The sequence below is a fragment of the Geotrypetes seraphini genome, chromosome 1 (genome assembly GCF_902459505.1).
Source record: "Geotrypetes seraphini chromosome 1, aGeoSer1.1, whole genome shotgun sequence".
Classification (NCBI taxonomy): domain Eukaryota; kingdom Metazoa; phylum Chordata; class Amphibia; order Gymnophiona; family Dermophiidae; genus Geotrypetes; species Geotrypetes seraphini.
In genome coordinates this window covers 28,750,432-28,771,966 of record NC_047084.1, presented here as the reverse complement: position 1 = coordinate 28,771,966, position 21,535 = coordinate 28,750,432, and the positions used below count along the sequence as shown (strand labels likewise).

The 21,535-nt window shown below is 42.0% G+C and overlaps 1 protein-coding gene across 2 annotated transcripts in view; it reads right to left on the bottom strand.

The window, feature by feature from the left end:
- Window positions 1-417: 417 nt before the first annotated feature.
- POLK (DNA polymerase kappa) overlaps window positions 418-21,535 on the bottom strand; it is a 179,839-nt gene continuing 158,721 nt past the window's right edge. For both annotated transcript variants that reach the window (XM_033929299.1, XM_033929300.1), the window contains 5 exons: window positions 18,337-18,433; window positions 12,456-12,627; window positions 9,470-10,399; window positions 7,954-8,005; window positions 418-2,599 (listed from right to left, as the gene is read on the bottom strand). In XM_033929299.1, the coding sequence (XP_033785190.1) occupies window positions 2,515-2,599; window positions 7,954-8,005; window positions 9,470-10,399; window positions 12,456-12,627; window positions 18,337-18,433 (1,336 nt within the window). In that variant the 3' untranslated portion in view covers window positions 418-2,514. The remainder of the gene's footprint in view (window positions 2,600-7,953; window positions 8,006-9,469; window positions 10,400-12,455; window positions 12,628-18,336; window positions 18,434-21,535) is intronic.

The following is a 21,535-nucleotide window of genomic DNA, read 5'->3' as shown; positions in this document are numbered from 1 at the left end:
ATACATTACTGTGCATTAACTGTTTAGCACAGGATTACCACGTGAGACCATACCACCTACAAAATGGGTAGCAGTAAATGCTCGTTTCATTGCTTTTAATGGCCGCATGCTCGTGGAAACAATACATGATCATTAATACAAAAAATAGAAAATGGCCTTAGTGTGTATGGGAAAACCCATGAAAGGACATGCTAAGGCCATTTTCTACTGCAGCTTAGTAAAATAGCTCCAAATTATGGTATTTTCATAATGTTAAGCATGGAAATCCCTCCATCCATCCCTCCAATTGCTGTGTCTTACAGCATTCCAAGCCCCAGTAAACTTGAAGAGCAGAAGCAGAGTACAATAATTGAATTGAGCCAACACACTCATGTTTGGAGATGAGAATAGAATAAAATATGACACAACACATTTTATCGTCAGCAAAATTAAATTTTATTATTCCCTTTCATTTTCTATATAGAATTCATTCGTTACATTTTTAAACAATCTAAGGAGATTTACAATTAAAATCTTTTTAATATATTAAACAAACTTTTTAATATAAAACTGTACTGTACAAAGCATATTTCCACATAAATATGATTACAATTCTTTATAATTTTAAACATTTTATTTTCATGTTATTAAGGATAAAATGTCTGTATATGAGTCCAATAAAAGTTTTGCCTTTTTTATTAACAAGACCTGATTCACAATGAGTAAATTAAACTTTTTCCATAATTGAGAGGCTTTAAGTGCAGTCAAATGAACTGGACAAGATTTCCAGCTCTAAATAATCCAAAGACAAAATTAGATATGCATATGCATAGATTAGCTTAATTTCTTCATCATACTTTCCCACATGTGGAATGTTGGAAAGAATTATATAAATGTCCATTTGTATCTGTTTGTACATAAAATAACTCTTCAGAAAAAAGAGTCAGAGATTTACCAAATTTGACATTTAGGAAAACATGCAAATGTTTTAGTTAAGTTCAAAACCAGAAACCTATATAAAATTCTCAATGTTTTCTATGGAAAGCTGTTAGAAGTGCTGATGAGTCTTCTACTTCGAAAGACCCACTACCCTTCCAGTATGTTTCTACAGGGAAACACAGGTAGACAAAAACAGGAAAAACTTCAGGGGCCCTTTTAAAAGCGCTAGCATGCGCATAACATAGCAACAATAAGCTAGCATAGGACATGCTAAGCATTCTATGTTCGTTGAGGGCCTGATTCTGCAAACAGGTGTCCTACTGCCATCAGGCAGCCAATTGGGATGTGCGTTTAAAAAAAAAATCCATGTTTGTTGCGGGTCTAGGAAGACACGTAGGGACACTTAAACTCACCCAAGGCTGGGCGTGGGCATGGTTTCACCCAGAAGTGGCCTTGGATGAGTTTAAGCGTCCCTATGTTTCTCCCAAGAGCTGTGAAAGACGCCTGAAATGTAGGCCTGCAAAATGCTGGCCTACATTTCATCTGAAAAGTAGATGTGGCCAGCTGAGCTGATCGCAGCATGGGAATCCTCAATCAGCTGAGCCAGCAGGACTCCCCGAAGCCATGGCTTTGGGGAGTCCTGCCTGTTCAGCTGATTGGGAGGAAAATACCCCTGTCGCAATCAGTTGAGGTGGCTGTGACAGAGGACCCTCCTCCCCCCGACACGAATCTCCGAGATCGACAGGAGGGATGCCTACTCCCTCCTGCCTGACACCCCCCAACATAGACCTCCCCTCCCGAGATCAGCATCCCCCCCATTTTTTATAGGGGGTTCAGGCAGGAGGGAGTGGCATCCCTCCTGCCACATGGCAGGGGTATTTTCCCCCTGATCAGATGAGCCAGCAGGACTCCCCAAAGCCACAGTTTCGGGGAGTCCTGCCAGTTCTGCTGATCAGAGATTCCCTTGCTGCGATCAGCTGATGGAAAGGGATCTCTTGGCAAAGGTAGGCGGCTGAGCAACCTATCTTTGTGATCAGGCAGGCATGATTCTATAACCGGCGCCAGTATGGGGCTTATTAGAGAATTGGGTAGGGTAAGGTGTCTGTTCTTTAAGACAGACACGATGTGCGACACTCAGCCGCTTCTTAGACAACTGCTGAAACCAGTGTCCTATACAGAATCAGCCTCTAAGTGCATGGTAATTATTTTTTTCTTTTTTTGAGAGGGTTTTAGAGGCGGAGAGTGAGCATTCTTGCACTAACCAGTTAGTACATCTAAATTATCACATGCTAACTGGTTAGAGCATGGTGAACACAAAAGCCTTTAGCGCTTTCTCAATAAGTGGCGATAATGCTCTTGCAGTAATTTTTTTTAATGGCCAGGCGCTTATGCTAAAATTAGTGCATAGTAATATATTGAAAAAAAATGGAAAACAGGTCTTTTGCAGGCTTCACATACAGAAAAGACCCATATAAGGACATGCTAAGCCCATTTCTTAGTGCAGCTTAGTAAAAGGACTCTTAAGTGAAGCAGTTGACAATGGAAGGTATACAAGGTAATATATACCTTATTTAAATATCAAGATAGTACTTATTTTTATTTAAAAAATTTATCAATGGTATTTCTGGAACTGATGGCTTTGGCTTTCTTTGATGCTGGTTGCTGAGAAATTAATCCTGGTCTGAAATGAAATCATAAGAACATTTATTAGTTGCAGCCTATGAACCAACTAGAGAAACATATCCGTAACCTTTTTAAATAATTTACTAAACAAAAATTATCCCTGCCAAAAATTATCTTACTGTCTTACTACTGCTCTCCCATTGTCATCAAAATCAATCAGGTCTTGGTCTCCAAATCAAATTAAACTACAAGTAGAGCACTAGTGTGGCAGAAAATGACATACCTGAGAAATTTTCTTCAGGTCTGTACTACAGAAGAACTTATAATACACTTTATATACATAATCATAATCAAACCTGCCAAGTCTCCTGCATTCACTGGTCATCTCCCACATTCTTGCCAATAAGGCTGAGACACCTGTTCTTCCCCTCTCTGACCACCATCTGATAACTTTCACTATTCATTACTCTCACCTCCAGACCCGGCCAATATCTACTAATACATTTAGGATCTTCTTCCACTCTCTCCTGCACTGTTTCACCCCTCCTCTCAACCACTATGCCACACCAGTCTGTCAATTAAGCTGTCTCTTTCTCTAATACCATTCTCTCCTCTGTTCTAGATACTCTCACTACCCCCACTCCACGTTCTGTAAGACATGCCAAACAGCAGCCCTAGCTGACTTCTAAAATCCGCTACTTACGCTCCTGGGCCAGGTCTGTTGAATGTCTTTGGCTCAAATCTCATACTCATGCTGACTTTATACATTTCAAATTCCTCTTGATCTTCATTCTGCTCTTTCACTTGCCAAACAAGACTACTACACCCATTTGACTAACTCTCTCAGCTCCAACCCTTGCCATCACTTTTCCACACTGAACTCTCTATTCAATGTGCCCTCACCTCTAACTCCTCCATTGCTTTCCCCCCAGACGATTAACCTTGAATTCTTAACCAAGCCACCTCTATCTCTCCTTCCCCCAGCCCACTCTGTCAACCCTCCTTCGGCCCCTGCTGCCTTTTCTTCCTTTCCTGAAATCACTGAAGAGGAAACTGCACATTTTCTTTCCTCCTCCAAATTCACTACCTGCATCTCTAACCCGATTCCCACCCATCTACTCAGCACTCTCTCTCCTACTATCATCCTTCCATCTGTCACATCCTCAATCTATCACTTTCTTCTGCAGCTGTCCCTGATGTCTTTAAACTTGTCATTACACCACTCCTGAAAAAACCTTCACTGGACCCTACCCGCCCTTCCAACTATTACCCCAACTCCCTCCTCCCCTTCTTATCCAAGCTACCTAAACATGATGTTCACCATTCTGTCATCTCTAGCTATTTTTGAACCACTCCAATCAGGCTTTTGCCCCCTGCACTCTATGAAAACTGCCTTTGCTAAAGTCTCCAATGACCTGTTCCTGGCAATATCTAAAGGCTTCTATTCTGTCCTCATTCTTCTTGATCTATACCAGGGGTGTCCAACCTGTGGCCCCTTGAAGTAATTTGTGCGGCCCCGGTCGAGGGCGATGCAGTATTTTCATCTGCTGACCCGGGTGTTTACCGTCTTGCCGGCTCCCTCCTCTGTCTTGGAGCAGTGTTTGCGCATTTGTGCGGCCCCAGAAACGCTTTTTTCGGCCAATGCGGCCAAGGGAAGCCAAAAGGTTGGACACCCTTGATCTATAGTCTGCTTTTGACACTGTAGACCACCACCTTCTTCTTGATACACTGTCCTCTCTTGGATTTCAGGGCTCTATTCTTTCTTGGTTCTCTTCTTATTTCTCACATTGCACTTTTAGTGTATGCAGTAGTGGATCCTCCTCCACTGCTATCCCACTATCAGTCAGGGTATTTCAAGGCTCTGTTCTGGGACCCCTTCTTTTCTCCATCTATACTTATTCCCTTGGTGCTCTGATTGCCTCACATGGCTTTCAATATCACATCTATGCTGACGACTCCCAAATCTACCTCTCTAAACCAGAAATCTCTACAGGAATTCAGACCCGACTCTCAGCCTACCTGTCTAATATTTCTGCCTAAACATGGCTAAGGCTGAGTTACTCATTTTTCTACCTAAACTTACTTCTGCTTCCCTCCCCCACACTCTTTACCTCAGTGGATAACTCTCTTATCCCCCATGTCTCATCAACTCACAACCTTGGAGTCATTTTTGACTCCTATCTCTCTTTCTATGCACAAATCCAACAGGCTGCTAAAACCTATAGTTTCTCTATATCACCAAAATCCGACCCTTCTTCTCTGAGCACACTCTTATCACCTCTTGCCTAGACTACTTATAACTTGCATCTCACAGATCTTCCACGTAACCATATCTCTTTGCTTCAATCCATTCAAAATTCTGTTACATGACTTATATTCTGCCAGAGTCACTATGCTCACATCACCGCCTCTTCTCAAGTCACTTTATTAACTCCCTATCTATTACTGCATACGGTTCAAACTTCTTCTATTGACTTACAAGTGCATTCACTGTGCAGCTCTTCAATCTCTCTCCTCTTTATCTCTCCCTATTCTCCTCCCTTGGAACTCCATTCATTGGGCAAGTCTTTCTTATCTGTATCCTTCTCCTCTACTGCCAACTCCAGAGTATGTTCCTTTCTCTCTTGCTGCACCATAAGCCTGGAACAGACTACCCAGATCAGTACATCAAGCTTCATCCTTGATAGTATTCAAATCCAGGCTAAAAGCTTACTTTTTTGAGGTTGCTTTCAATTCCTAACCCCCACTCGCTTATACAGCATCCTCCCTAACCCCCCTCCTTGTCCTGTTTGTTTGATTAGATTGTAAGCTCTACAGAGCAGGGACTGTCTATTGTATATTTTAATGTACAATGTTGCGTACGTCTAGCTGTGCTATAGAAATAATTAGTAGTAGAAAAAGGGTGATACTAAGTCAACGGGCACAATGGCCCAGGGAGGAAAAGTAACTAGGCTACTGAAAATAGTCAATACTCTCACAAAAAAAAAATGACTCAGAGTGGCCCAAAGGCCAAAATAAAAAAATTGACAAAAATGAACCAAATTTAGGTAATATACTGGAACATGATAAAAACAAGAAAATATGAGGAAAATACTGAAAAATAAGTATGGAAAGGCACAAAAAAAATGCAGCAAAGGATTGACATACTGAAGACACAGATTCTCAGCTCCATGGAAAACAAATATTTGTAGGTCCCATGAGATGATGTCAGGCAGGAAGGCACCAGCATATGTGTGGTATGGGCACTGCCTAAAGATTTAAAGTGATAGTGCACTTGGTAGTGTCCATACGGGGTTCTGTTGATGACATCAACCACATGTGAGAATATTATGCCTGCCTGTCTTCGAAGAAGAAATATTTTCACTGATGTGTTTAAAATTTTTATACTTAGCAGCTTCATTTCATGCCCCCTAGTTCTTATATTTTTAGAAAGCATAAACAAGCAATTCACATCTGCCTGTTCCATTCCACTCAGTATTTTATAGACCTCTATAATATCTCCCATTAGCTGTCTCTTCTCCAAACTGAAGAGCTCTAACCTCATTAGCCTTTCCATATAGAGAAGTTATCCCATCCCCTTTATCATTTTTGACACCTTTCTCTGTACCTTTTCTAAATATGCTATATCCTTTTTGCAATGCAGTGATCAGAACTGTGCACAGTATTCAAGGTATGGTCGCACCATGGAGCAATACAAAGGCATGCTAACATTCTCAATTTTGTTTTCCATTCCTTTCCTAACATTTTATCTTATTTCTTAGCTACTGTCGCACAGGGGTTCAATGTATCAAAGACGACACCTAGATCTTTTTCCTAGTATTTTGGGTTCCTCTTTCCTACAGGCATCACTTTGTACTTTCTCAAATTAAATGTCATCCGCCATTTGGATGCCCGGTCTCCTAGTTTTGTGATTTAACAACTTTGGGTCATTGGCAAATTTTATTACCTCACTAGTTATTCCCATCCCTAGAACATTTTATAAATATGCTAAATCAGTGGCTCCCAACCCTGTCCTGGAGGACCACCAGCCAGTCAGGTTTTCAGGATAGCCCTAATGAATATGCATGGGGCAGATTTGCATGCCTATCGTCTCCATTATATGCAAATTTCTCTCATGCATATTCATTAGGGCTATCCTGAAAACCTGGCTGGCTGGTGGTCCTCCCGGACAGGGTTGGGAACTACTGCATTAGGTTATTCCTTCAAGTAATGAGTCCATCACTCTATCTGTAGCAGTGGCCAATTTCTGTCAGGATCAGGAGTCCTTGGCAGGATCTCAAACAGTGTTCCCCCCTGGCCTCCCTCTCTTCCATTTACCTAATTCCAGCAGCGGAGCAGCCTGCAGAGAGGATTGCCGGGGCTAGCGATCTTTGCAAGCTGCCATTGGCCTCCGGAACTGTCTTTCCTCTGCCGCAGTCCCGTCCCTCCTCTGACATCAGAGGCAGGATTGCGGCAGAGGAAACAACAGCTTCGGAGGCCAGTGGCAGCCTCCAAAGATTGCTAGCACCGGTGATCCTCTCTGCAGGCTGCTCCGCTGCTGGAATTAAGTAAATGGACATGCAGGAGGCCAGAGGGGAAGCCGGACACCACAGCACTTCCCAATTGACCCTCCTCCTTTGACCTCTAAAGCAGGAGCAGTTGGCCAGCAAGAGGCAGTGCTGCCGCCCCTGCTTTAGGGGGGGAGGGTCAGTTACCGAATCGGGAGACTGATTTTTTTGTTTTTAAATCGATTTGAATCGTGAATCGGGCAGTACTACTTACTGTAAATGCCATTATTCTAAACATTTATGTGTATCATTGGCATGTAAATGTTGGTACTTATGTTACAATTGTCTCCACAGTGTGCCCTAGAATAGCTTCTCCAATGGAGCAGTTACTATGTGTTTTCTGTACTTCCACAGAAAGCAAATTAGAAAAAATGCACTAAAGGCTGAAAAGATGTTCTGTAGATAACTACATTCAAAAGATGAGCAATGTAGCACATTTCTGATCCTATTTCTGAACTCAAAAAGCAAATAATCTTATTTATGGTTCCTGCCAAATTGGTGCAAGATTATCTGCCCTCATGTTTCTATGAGGCACGTGGGATCTCTTAGAGAGAGGAGGAGATAATGGTTACTGCGGATGGGCAGACTAGATGGGCCATTTGGCCTTTATCTGCCATCATGTTTCTATGTTTCTATTTGCTAACCTAAAATTTAGCAGAATCAAGCTCTAAGTAATTATACAAAATATTGCTTCTTCAAACACCCTGCACTCTTAAGTTAAATCCACATAAAGAGACTTCTGCTATTGCACATGTTATGCAACAAGGCCTAGAATGTGACCCAACACATCAAACAATTTGCAATAAGATGAAAGAGTATGTTTATTTTTGTTTTCTCAACTTAGTCACACTAGAATTTCTCTTACCTCTTTGTTCTTACTGTAATATTTATGTTCTGCTGTCCTCTTCTCAAGCTCCCTGTAAAACAATAACTTGATTTATTTTGTCACCTGTATTTGTCACCAAAAGCTTATGGTCTCCAGGCATCTTTTAACCCAATATAATGAAGATCACTGAAAAACTCATAAAGAACCTTTGATCCATACATAAGAAAATGGCAAAAATGAGACAAGTCACCAAAAGGGATGAGTTTAGACATTTAATAGGGTGAGGTTGATTTCTGTTCAAGTCCTTGAAGCAGAGAGAGTTGGGGGGAGGATTTCTTGAGGTGGATCTGGGCAATTTATGATGGGCCCAAGGAAATGATAAGGATAAATGGTGGGATGTCAGATTACTTCAAACTGGACTGAGGAACATAGCAGGAGTGTTCCCTTTCCCTGTTACCATTTGCCCTGGTCATGGAGTCTTTTGTATAGTAAATCAAGATGAAATGTAAACATTCATGGGATGTGGGGCATGAGGAGGAGGAATATAAAGCCACCTTACTTGTTCATGATGTGATGCTGAAAAACTTGAGTCCAGAGTGTCCTTGCCCAATCCAATTGAGGAGATTGAAGAATATGGGAAGGTGTCAGAATTTAAAGTTACTATTCCATATTAGATATTTTAAATAATTCAGTCAGGGAGGGTGATTTGAGGGGGTTGTTCCATTTTAGTCAGGGAGGGTGAGGGGGTTTTACATTTTGATGGGCTAAGAAATGGGTAAATCTAATAACTTTGGCTAGTCAACTAAATGCAACCAATTATGATACCCTATTCAAGAGGATTGGTAGACAGAGACATAAGAGAAAAATTTTCAAAATGATTGAAGGTGCTCAAAAGCCTCACCCCAGACCCCACCCTCATAATAATAGTGAGGGGGATGTGGGAGGATGTCGGCAGGTAAACCGCCACCGTGTCATTCTCTACGAGGAGGGACGCACGGGATATCAGGGGTATGCCGGCATCTAAGTTCCCTCTAGGAAAGTTTTGATTATGGCTGGAGTATGTCTAGATTATAGCCTGCCCGATTCCCACCCATAACACACCTCCCAACGTGCCCCTTTGCTCTCTGGATGCACAGCAGCTTAGAAGTGCTGCTGCACATCCAGAAAGTTGGTTTTGATTCAGCATTTGGAAGTCCCTGCTATTAAGACGTCCAAATGCCGACTTAGGCTGGGTTTGGTCATTTTAAACTTTTAATTGTGAGCCCCATACTGTATATGCTATTTACAGCCCCTTCCCCATCTACAAGAGAAAAGAGGTTATAGTCAATCCATAATGAATCATCTTACAGATCCACAAGAAGATGCCTTGAATACTTTAAGACTGCAGTTTTTCTCTGGCACTGCCAATTAGTTTGTGTACTGTAGATCCAAAATCATTTTTATACAGTCTAAAATATAAGTGCATGTTTGCTATAAATGTATGTTAGAGATGAACCTTTTCAGGTATAGAGCGACTCATAAATACTAGATTAGATTAGATTAGAAATACACTTACCAGCACTTTGGGCATTTGCTGCATTATCATTCCCATCTGGATCAGTGCTTTCTTCTGTCAGCTTCTGAATGATGCCTTTGTTTAAACACATATCCACATGCCTGTTGAACAATGCAAGGCTGGTGGTCTTTTGTTCTAAGTTACATACTGGGCAGATCAGAACAGTGTCTTCCAGGGTTCCTGAGGTACATGGCTGCTGAGTTTCAGACACTGGTAAGACAGAGTCATTTTGTAGATAGCACATATTGATTGCTATAGCACTAGGCCTGTCTGACTCTTTTGAACCTCTCTCTATGCCTTGCTTACACTCTACTGCTATGCTTGTTACTGATTCAGCATTACTGTTGCTCGAGTAATCATCACAGTCTAACACCAGTTTGTTCACTTTATTAATATGCAATACTTCAAGGTTTTTCTTTTTATCATCTGAAGTACTAGCATGATTAATATTACTCTTTTTTAACATGGGTAGCTCCTCTTTTTTGTGTTGAATTTGCACATTAGGATCTTCACAAACTCCCACAAGGCATTTGTCAATGTGTCTGTTAAATGTCTCCAGATTGCTAGTTTCCTGTTTCTGAAAGCAAATAGGACATGTAAGGATCTGGCTTTTAGTAGATTTCTCAACTTCTCTTTCGCCATTTGTTTCCTGCCCGGTAGTCTCTAAAGTCCTCAAGCTGGGTATTTTCTGCTGGTTAGCAGTATCATCTCTGAGAAGCTCTCTATTTTGCTGCATTTCAGCTCGCTTTTTGTTGAAAAAGCTCTCCCCATGGGATGTCAATGGAAGTATGTTGCATTGTCTAGGTTCTAGTTTTTCTGGTGGAAGTGGAGACAAGGTTCTGGCTACTTTGCTAGCCTGCAGGAAATTAAGAATACTCTTCTGATGATGTTTCTTTTCTTCTTCATTTAAAAAGCTGGACACTCGTACACCTAAAAGTCCATCATAACAAAAGGACATCAATTTTCTTATATATACTGTATTATGATATTGAAGTGGACTAGGGTGGATTGAGTAAATCCTACTAAAGACTATACAAGCTGTCTGCACTTGTCCATGTTTAAAAAGAGAAAGAGTTGTGGTAGGGCATTTTATTTTTATACTATATTATTTGGTACATCTATGAGATTCAAAAGCCCAATTTCTGCAAATAATAATAAACTTTTATTAATATTGACAGGGGTTGCCATTCAGCAGATTACTGGAAATTGGAAAGATTACACTTTTTGGTGGAATTCGGTATGTCATATTTATAAAATGGAGAGGGTGCTTGCAATGCAACAAGGAAATTATCATAAGTTTAAAAAGATTTGGGGGCCATTGATTAGCTATTCTAATGATCAGACATCTTAAACACCTTAGTATTAGATAAGATATAGGGGGGGTGGGAGTGGGAAAGATAATAATTGATAATTGTTTATTATTAATATATGGGTGGGTGGGAAGGGATTCTTTTATATTTATATATTTTAAGGAGTATAAGTAAGTTTGTCAAGTGATTAGTTAAAATGTTTCTAATTGACTATTATACACTTGTTGTAATATTTGAAAATGAATAAAGATTTAAAAAAAATAAAAATAAAAAATAAAAAAACCCCATCTAAATCAGAATTGAGATGTCTTGCTCAAAAAAAAGTTCATCTTACAGCTATTTTTGGATAGGAAAAATATCAGGATTTCCTATTTGAAAATGCACGAGAAGGATGTTCTTGGGCTGTAAACATCCAAATGAAAAGCCATTTTCTAAACTGAAACATCCAAAAAATGAATGCCAAAAAGCAGCCCAAAACATGTGTGGCTGTCTGGCAACATTTGTACAAAAATGACCACACAGATGTTCTTAAAGTGCAGAGGATCAGCCTAGTGCTCAGTGCAATGGACTAACAAATGGCACCCTGGCAAATCCCACCTTAACTTCTTTACTATGTATTGTGAGTCTTCCAGGCACATAAAAAAACTTACCCCCTCTTTTACAAACACGCAGTGTGGATTTTGGGACCAGCAGCGGCAGTAACTGCTCCGACGCTCATAGGAATTCTATGAGTGTCAGAGCAGTTACCACTGCTGCTGGTGCTAAAACCCGTGCTACGCGTTCATAAAAGAGAGGGTTAGTGTACCTAACTAAACACCACTACAATAGCCACCACACTTGTAGGTGTCTTATAGCGTATATACTCGAATATAAACTGAGGTAAACTTTTCTCTCCCCAAAAGGGGGGAACAGTTGACTCGAGTATAAACCGATGGTTTATATTCAAGTATTTATTTATTTTAAAAATTTATGAATCGCTTAAATCTAAGTGATGTACAAAACATTTACATCCACAATTTCAAGCACAAACATTATAAAATGCAATAAACAAATCTTCCCCACAAAATTTCCTTGATACAGAATTCTTTAAATTTAAAACAAATAATAACCACAGTTAAAGAAAAGCGTCCACAAACAATTATGTTTTTAACAATTTCTTGAAAGACATACGATCGTTGCATAATCTCATTATACCTGGAATTGAATTCCAGAGATTCTTACCGGCAATTGAGAAAATAGATATTCTAGATTTTACATAGCGAATCCCATTTTATTTATTTATTTATTTTTTTTCCATTTTATTTTAAACTGATGAGCAACATCCCTCCCTCCGATCTCAAACATCTTGCAGGCTTTGAAAGCAAGTAGGAGAAAAGGAGAACAGTATTTGATGAACAACTGACAGAGCTTTATAGCAAATTCTCTGCTGAACAGGTAACCAGTGTAGAGCTTTTAAGATCAGAGTAATAAGGGCAATCCTAGGAATACTCATTATCAATCTAGTCGTAGGGGGTGGGGAGATGCCATTTCAGTCTCCACCCTAAGCAAGAGTTTTTATGGTAAAGGCACCTTAATCATCTTACCCATAAGCCTTAGTCGTAGGGGATGGGGAGATGTCATTTCAGTCTCCACCCTAAGCAAGAGTTTTTATGGTAAAGGCACCTTAATCATCTTACCCATAAGCCTTAGTCGTAGGGGATGGGGAGATGCCATTTCAATCTCCACCCTAAGCAGCTCCTTGGCAACTGCAAAGATTTCTTCTTCGGTAGAAATGGCAGACAATACAGTGCAAGCCCTTGATTTTACTTCAAAGTTCACATTCTTCAGTTTTAGGATAACAGTCTTGCCCTACAAAAACATTTTTTGTAATAATGACAATCAACTACATTATACTACATAATACTTCATTTATTTGCTTACTTGCACAGTATATTAATTGCCTGCATCAAACAGACCCAAAGTGATTCACAATAAAATAACTTTAAGAATACATAGTTAACCACCATACAAGTTACATTAAAAACAAACTAAGAAGAATAGACTGGTTCAGTTTGAAATACACTAAGCAGGATCTGTCTTCTGCTACATATCAGTACAGCTTTCCTAATCCTAGAGAGAATGGGAATAACTCTTGAATTGCTTGAATACCTGAATGTAAAAACTGCTTAGACAACCTCTATTGATAGGTAGTACAGTCAAACCTCGGTTTACAAGTGCACCAGTTTGCGAGTGTTTTGCAAGACGAGCAAAACATTTGCAAACTCGGCTCCTCGGAAACCGAATTTGACTTTGTTTACAAGCGCCATCCCCCCCGCGATCCGGCATTCCCCCCGTGATCCTACATCCCCCTTGAGCACCGCAACGACATCGCTTACCCCGATTGGGCACCGGCACCAATGCACAGGAGGTGCCGGTGCTCGAAGATCCTCCCTCTTCTGGCCTGGGCTGGGCTGGGCGGTGCGACGGAGATCCTCCCTCTTCCTTGTGCTGGGCTGGACTGGGCTTTGAGCATTTGCGCATGCTCAAAGCCTTCTGGTCTTGCTCTCTCTGAGAATCTCGGAGAGAGCGAGACCAGAAGGCTTTGAGCATGCGCAAATGCTCAAAGCCCATTCCAGCCCAGCACAGGGAAGAGGGAGGATCTCCGTCGCACCGCCCAGCCCAGCCGAGCCCAGCCCAGGCCAGAAGAGGGAGGATCTTCGGGCACCGGCACCTCCTGTGCATTGGTGCTGGTTCCCAATCGGGGTAAGCGATGTCGTTGTGGTGCTCAGGGAGGGGGGGAGATGTAGGATTGTGGGGGGGGGCGACGCGACCGGGGGGGAGAGGATGCCGGTTCGCAGGGGGGGATGCCGGATCGCGGGGGGTGGGAGGGGGGATGGAGCAGGGAAGTGGATGGAGCAGCGCCGGTAGCCTCGGGGGAGGGGGGGAGGAGAAGGTGGAACCAATCAAAGCGAGTTTCCCTTACTTCCTATGGGGAAACTCGCTTTGATATATGAGCAATTTGGTTTACGAGCATACTTCTGGAACGAATTATGTTCGTAAACCAAGGTTCCACTGTATATAAATAACTAATAAAAATTTGGAAAATGTTCTTCAAACATAGCCTAATGTTTCTAGACCAGGGGTGCCTACACTTTTTTGACTCGCGAGCTACTTTTAAAATGACCAAGTCAAAATGATCTACCAACAATAAAATTAAAAAAAAACACAACGCACACTGTACGCATAGAAAATGTTAATTATCATTCCTATTCCGGGGTTTTTTCAAAGAGGTCAAAGCAGATGACTCTATGCACTGTCACCTCAGTAACAACCATACAAAAATAGACAAATACCCATCCCCCTCCATTTTAACTAAACCACAATATCAGTTTTTAGCGCAGGGAGCTGCGCTGAATGCCCAGCACTGCTCTCGATGCTCATAGGCTCCCTGCGCTAAAAACCACTATTGCGGTTTAGTAAAAGGGGACCATATTGTAAAATATAGACAGCAAATATAAATTCAGACACATTTTGATCACTAAATTTAAAATAAAATCATTTTTCCTACCTTTGTTGTCTGGTGATTTCATGAGTCTCTGGTTGCACTTTCTTCTTCTGACTGTGCATCCAATCTTTCTTCCCTTCTTTCAGCCTGTATGCTTCCTCTCCTCCACACCTCATTCCATCCTCCAACTTTTTCTTCCTCTCTCCCTGACCTTTCTTTCTTTCTCTCTTCATGCCCCCTTTCTTTTTTTCTGTTTCTCTTCTTTCCTTCTGTCTCTCTGCCTGCCCCCTTTCTTTCTTTCTCCCTGCCCTTCCCCAAACCACTGCCACCGCCGCTGCCATCGGGGAACAGGATCCAAATCGCCATCAATGGATAACAAGCCCCAAAGCCGCCGCCCCAAGCTCTCCCTGCTTCGGGCCGACCAGCATTCCTCTCCCCGACGTCAATTCTGCTGTCTGAGAGGAAGTTCTGCCCAGCCAGGCAGCGATTGGCTGGCCTGAACTTCCACTCCGATGGCAAAATTGGCATCAGGGAGAGGAAGACTGATTGGCCCGATAGATCGCCAAGGCAAAGAGAGTCCTGGGTGATCGACTCACTTTGCCTTGGTGAGCTACCGGTCGATCGCGATCGACCTATTGGGCACCCCTGTTCTAGACAGATCAGTTGAATTTATTGTTGGATTCATGGAGAGAGAGAAATGAAGAGATGTTGGATGGAGAAGGCAGAAATGAGGGAAGGAGAAATGACACACTCAGGGAAGGGGGAGAGGGCAGAGTGAAAATTTGGATTCATGGAGGGTTTGGGGCAAGGCTTGGGAGAGTCTGGGGCAGGGTTTGGGTGATTGGTGATCGGGGGTAATCAGTTGATATTTGTTAGACTTAAGAGGTACTTGGCTTGAAGAAGTTGAGAAGCACTGCCCTAGAAGTTGAGAAGCACATCTCTGCTGGGCTCAGATGTCTGTGTGCCTATATGAAACTGTAAGATGGGGGTGCTGAAAAGTTCTCAGCCCAACCAAGAAGAGAATGACATGGATATGGTTTAATCAATGATTTGAAACAATGTCAAAACATATAATTTTGTTTCTGCAAATTAGCACTTAACAAAATAAGATAACACTCTTTTTAGCTACAGCAGCAAAATAATGCTCAGAATTTAGGAAGTTGGTTGGTTGGGCTGAGAACTTTTCAGCAGCCCCTCATAATATAGGCTAGAATGTACTGTTTTTTTCACATCTTTGGATGGTAGGAGGGGGTTGTGACCACTGGGGGAGTAAGCGGGGATCATACCTTAATCTCTCCAGTGGTCATCTGGTCATAGGAGACACCAGCTGTAAAGATGGAAATCTGGCATTGGTGCGCTGACGCTTGGAATGCATCATTGGCGATGACACTTGAGGGGGAGAGGTGTTTGTGCTTCTTAGCTTTCTTACAAGGCCTCCAGATTACAGTGGCATCGACAGAACCATTGGTACTGGTGTCAATTCTGGCACTGAGCGATGTTGAGCATCAGAATCTCCAGCTATAGTCAATGCAGTTGAAGATGAACAGAAAAGTTTCTCAAACGGTAACTTTCTGGCTTTAAGCAACCTCTTCTGCAAGCGAGAGCAGAGCGTGCAAAAAATATCCTGATGATCAGGACCTAAGCACTAGACACATCAATTATGAGGATCCTTGTCTGAAATAGTCCTGTGGCATCAAGTGCACCACTCGAAGCTGCTAAGATCCTTAGACATTGAAGGAAAAGCCTCTGACACGAGGTCAAAGGACTCAATGGTCTGGGGAGATTGTGTAGATTGCATACCAAAAACAAGTTGATGCTCCCAGCCTGAAAATAGGCTGAAAAGGGCTCAAAGGCCCAAAACCGAAAATCATTAAAAAATGAAAATTTTTGAACTGAATGCAAGAAAAGTAAGAAAACAGAAAAATATGACTAAAAGAAAAGGAAAAAAATGAACACGTTTGATTCATTTAGAGCAGCTCTAAGAAAGCTTCTCAGCTCCACAAAAAAATGAGAACTGACAGTACACTTTTTGACTGTCTGTGGCGGGTTATATGGATGACGTCACTCACACATGAGAATACACTGCCTGTTTGTCCTTGGATAATGGTCTTTTTTCCTGCCCTTCTTCTCCCTTTTGCCTGATCTCCAGCTCCTTCAGTCTTACCTTTTATCAATAATTCAGATTTGCCTCTTTTTTTACCTCTTCCCAGTACCTGCAGATCCTTGATCTTCTCTCTTCCTCGCCTTACCTTTCTATGCCTTGTCTCAAATACACAACCCTCAACCATCTGCCTTGCCCTCACTACCACACATAATCTGTGTTCACTTCCACCATTCCCAAACCCCTTTTCACTCCCAAAGTCCACATGGACTGCCCAGTTCCTTGAGATGTGACCTAATTGCTCTTCCTCTCCCTTGTCCCTCAGTCCTCACATAATCTCAGTCCAGAAAGTCATTTTTAAGAAAGGTGGTCATTTTCCACCCCTGGGGTTCCCTTCCTGCAACAAAACCACTGCATCAGGTTTATGCCTTCTTTCATATGCTCCCGAGGCTCACCCAATCTCTCTCAAACCCAATCCCATGCTATCTTTATGAATATTCTCTCTTCCCTACCAACAGACACTCTTAAAACTTACCTCCTTTGTTCAATAATCAAGGGTTGGAAGAAGGAGAGAGAATCATGAAGTAGGAGTGTTCTCAGGTTACCTCCTCCACAGGCAACAACAGCAGTAAATATGGCAGCAAGACTCCATGGGTCAATATTTAAAAGGATTTAATGTTTGGTTCATCAACCCCACTAAGAAAGCCATCTGTCAATATTCAGCGGCCCTTAAACAGTTAATGCTGCTGAATATTTCCAATACCAACCATCCTATAACTATCTAAGTTAGGGACAAACTGGAGACAGAGTTAGGGCTGAGTGGCAATTTAGCCGGTTAGTAGGTTAGGACAACAAAATAGCTGTCTGAATATTGGCTGGTGTCTGGTTAACTTCCAGGACAGCAGACATACTCAGATATTCAATGCCGGGAGCCATACATGCCCTCACATTGAATGTATTGGGTTAGGTGAGTCTATGGATGGAGATGGCTTACAAGCTGCTTACCACCATGGTCTGCATATTTCCCCATATTTCTGGGTCTGGATTGCAAAAGTGATCATGGCCCCAGAGGAGGGAGTAGGAACCCATATTTCTGGACCAGTCTGGCAGCAGTGATTACAATCACAGGGCTAATGACAGTAGTGATGTAGTGGAAGCACAGGAAGATTCAGGATGCAGAGTTGCTGACAGCCAGTGGGAGGGAGAAGGAAATGACACTAGCAATATTTCCATGTAGATTGGTGGAGGGGATGAAATAGATATAAGGAGAGGTTATAGAATTTTCGTTATCTGGCTCCATGATTTGTGCATGCTCCAGCCTGCAAACACACATGATTAAGGCAAGCATGGGCTTGCTTTGTGAAATTTTGGGATTACACATTGGTTGAGAACTACTATTCTACAAGAAAAACATGAATATTCATCCACACAATTTTATGAGCGAGTTTCTGTATGTAAAATATAGAGTATCCAGAATCAGCCCCACTAGTGCATGAATTTTCATGTATAAATTTACACCTGCTCTGATGGTGTAAATCTGACATGTATTCTAAGCTTGGATGCATGGATTATATAAAATATGCATGTACATTGCAACTCCACCTCTTGATCATCTAATGGCCCAACTGATTGAAGACTGAGATGTAAAAGGAGACACTATGGAAGTACAAGGCCAAAGCAGAAATATACTAATTATTAATCTAACATCTTTAAAGGGACTCACTTTAGTGCCATTTCCTGTATTTGAAATGGCTGCCGCAGTTTGTTCTAGGAAATACAGCAGTGGAGAAGTAACCTAATGGTTAGTATAGTGGCGTGAAACCAGGAGAATGGGTTCAACTCCTGCTACAGCATCTTGTGACTCTGGGCAAGTCAATTAATCTTCCATTGCCCCAGATACAAAATAAGTACCTGTACAAAATATGTAAACTATTTTGATTGTAACCACAGAATCAAGATTGCAATTTAATACCTTAAGTCCTTCTTTTAGCAGATCCTGAGCAAGATCATGGCAAAGTTCCTGGCACAAAGTATACTGCTCGCTAGATACGCTTATTTCACTGAAAGTCCTGAATGTGCAAGAGATAGATAAAGACAAATTTGCACTGCTTATAAATCATCAAAAACACAAGTTCTTTTGCTACAAAACTGGTTAACTACAACTCGATAACTAGCAGGCTATGTTACATCCTACAAATTATATGGGTTAGGCGGGTAATGCATATATCATAGTTTATAGGTCCAACACATTAACCACAACCATTCTAGAATACTAAAAATGCATAATAGATTCTCATTATATCTCAGTTATGTCATTTAGAGCAGTGTTCTTCAACCTTTTTACACCTATGGACCGGCAGAAATAAAAGACTTATTTTGTGGACCGGCAAACTACTAAGACTGAAATTAAAAAACCCGTCTCCGCCCAGTCCCCGCAAATCATCTGAACCCATCCGCACAAGCCTCAAATAGTTATGATTTTATATTGAACATATTTTATTAAAGTATAAAAAGAAACAATATTCTGTATAATTGTCATTTTATAAATACAAATAATACAGAGCATGGATCAACAAAACCCCTGTCTCCCCCTCCCTTTCACATATATCCCCTCTACTATCAAGAAAACTAAATAAGTCAATTACAGAATGCTACACAGAAATATCATGCTAACAGAATACTGCAAAACAGCAACTGCCCCCTGGTCAGCTGGAAGCTAAAGAAGCACAGCCTAGGCTTTGGAGTCTCCAGTTATGTCCAACACCACCTCTAGCAGGATACATATTTCAAATCTGATATATTCTAATCACAAAATAGAAATAAAATTATTTTTTCTTCCTTTTGTCGTTTCTGGTTTCTGCTTTCATCGTCTTTTCACTCTCTTCCTTCCAGCGTCTGCCCTCTCTGTCTCTTCAATCCAGCAACTGCCCCTTCCATCCACTGTCTGCCCTCTCTCCCTTCCATATGGTATCTGCCTTCTTTCTATGCCCTTCTCCCCTTTCCATCCAGCCTGCACCCCCTCTCTCCTTTTTACATGATTCATTTCAGCTTTACTGCTCTCTTCATTTTTATCTCTCCTACACCAGATCTAGCATCTCTTTGTCCCTCTTTCCTTATTTCTCTGCTTACCCCCTTCCCAGCATCAATCTCTCTCTACTTTCTCATTTCTCTGTCTCTCCCCTTTTCCTATCTGATCTCTCCATTCCACCCTGACTCCTTCCCCTTCTCTAATCTCCCTGCTAGCTGTTTCCTTCCTTTTTTCCTCCTTTCCTGTCCAATAGTACCTCTTCTTCCTTCCCTTCTTCCCCATCCAAAAATAACTCTCTTCCCTTCCCTATCCCTCCTCCCCTGTCCAGCAGTACCCCTTCTCCCTTCCCTCTCCAGCAAATCTTTCCTCTCTTTAGCACAGCGGCAGCTCACTGTGTGCTTTTAACTTCACCACACAGCTGCCGCTAGCATTAGTTTAGCCTTGGGGCCTTTGCTAGGCGGGCTTGCCTCGCATTATCAAAGTGGGCAGGCCTAGCAAAGGCAAGTTCCTGAAGGAAAAGTCCATAGTCTATTATTGAGAAAGACATGGGGGAAGCCACTGCTTGTCCTGGTATTGGTAGCATGGAATATTGCTACTCCTTGTGTTTTGACCAGGTACTATTGACCTAGATTGGCCACCGTGAGAACGGGCTACTGGGCTTGATTGGCCATTGGTCTGACCCAATAAGGCTATTCTTATGTTCTTATGATCTTAATAATCTTTCTAGTAATAGGCACATCATTCTGGAACAAGTGGGACATATCAAAATAGTCACCCTAGAATCTGGGGTGAGACAGATAAGCCTGCTGAAAGTACTGAAGATCCAAATGCAGTATCCAATTTGGCCACTAGGTCTACTCTTTAAAACTTTGTGAAGGAATGGAGAAAAGACCATGTGGCCGTTTTTCAAATTTCCTCAGGGGGAACTACTCTCAACTCCATCCTGGAGGAAGCTATGCTCCTAGTGGAATGAACCTTTACAGCCACTGGAGATTGCTTTCCACTGTCAATATAAGCTGAAGAAATGGCCATACCAATCCATCTAGAAATGGTCACATTTGAAGCTGGCCGGCCCCAGCAGTTAGTACCTGCTAGCACAAAAAGATGATCTGATAAACGAAACTCATTTGTCACTTCCAGATAATGAAGCAACACTCTGAGAACATCCAGCAATTTCAGAGCCTTGTTATTCTTCTTGGACCTTGAAGGTGTGAAGGCTAGCAACTGTACTTCTTAGTTGATGTGGAAACTGGAGACTACTTTTGGCAAGAATGAGGGGACTGTCCTCAGTGAAATCCCCATCTCTGAAACCCTGAGAAAAGGTTCTCTGCAGGATAAAGCTGATAAACTGAACACATTTTATGCATCTGTATTTACCGAAGAGGATATACAGTACACAACATACCGGAAGCCGACAGGCTATACGCAGGAAAAAGACGGGAAACTGACAGGGTTGACGGTCAGTCTAGAAGAGGTAAGCAGGCAGATTGATAGGCTTAAAAATGATAAATCTCCGGGACCGGATGGCATCTATCCGAGGGTAATCAAGGAATTGAAAGGGGTTATAGCTAAATTGCTTCAACTAATAGCCAATCTGTCGATCAAATCAGGAAGGATTACGTTAGACTGGAAAGTGGCGAATGTTACGACGATCTTCAAGAAAGATTCGAGGGGAGATCTGGGAAACTACAGATCGGTGAGTCTGACCTTGGTACCGGGAAAGATGGTAGAGGCGCTGATAAAGGACTGTATCATTGATCACCTTGATGGACACAATCTGATGAGGACCAACCAGCACAACTTCAGCAAAGGAAGATCTTGCTTGACGAACTTGCTGCACTTCTTCACTGTAATTTAAGTATGCTTCATACATCATACAGTATTTATAGATTCTGGAGCAAAGGCTGAACCAGGGCACCCAGAGGGCTCTGGCAGGAGCTCCTGTGGGCCACTCGAGTTTCCTAGCAAATGCGTTTCGTTGGGGACACCCTTAATCCAACAGGGACCTCATACCTCCAGAAGGACTAGAGCAGGCTAAGCCAGTGGCTCCTGCTCCCCCCTTACCTGCCGCACGGCACGTGGAACACGGATAGTTCTCAGCCAGCCAACCATCGCAAATCTAGCATGAATCTTTAGTATCCTG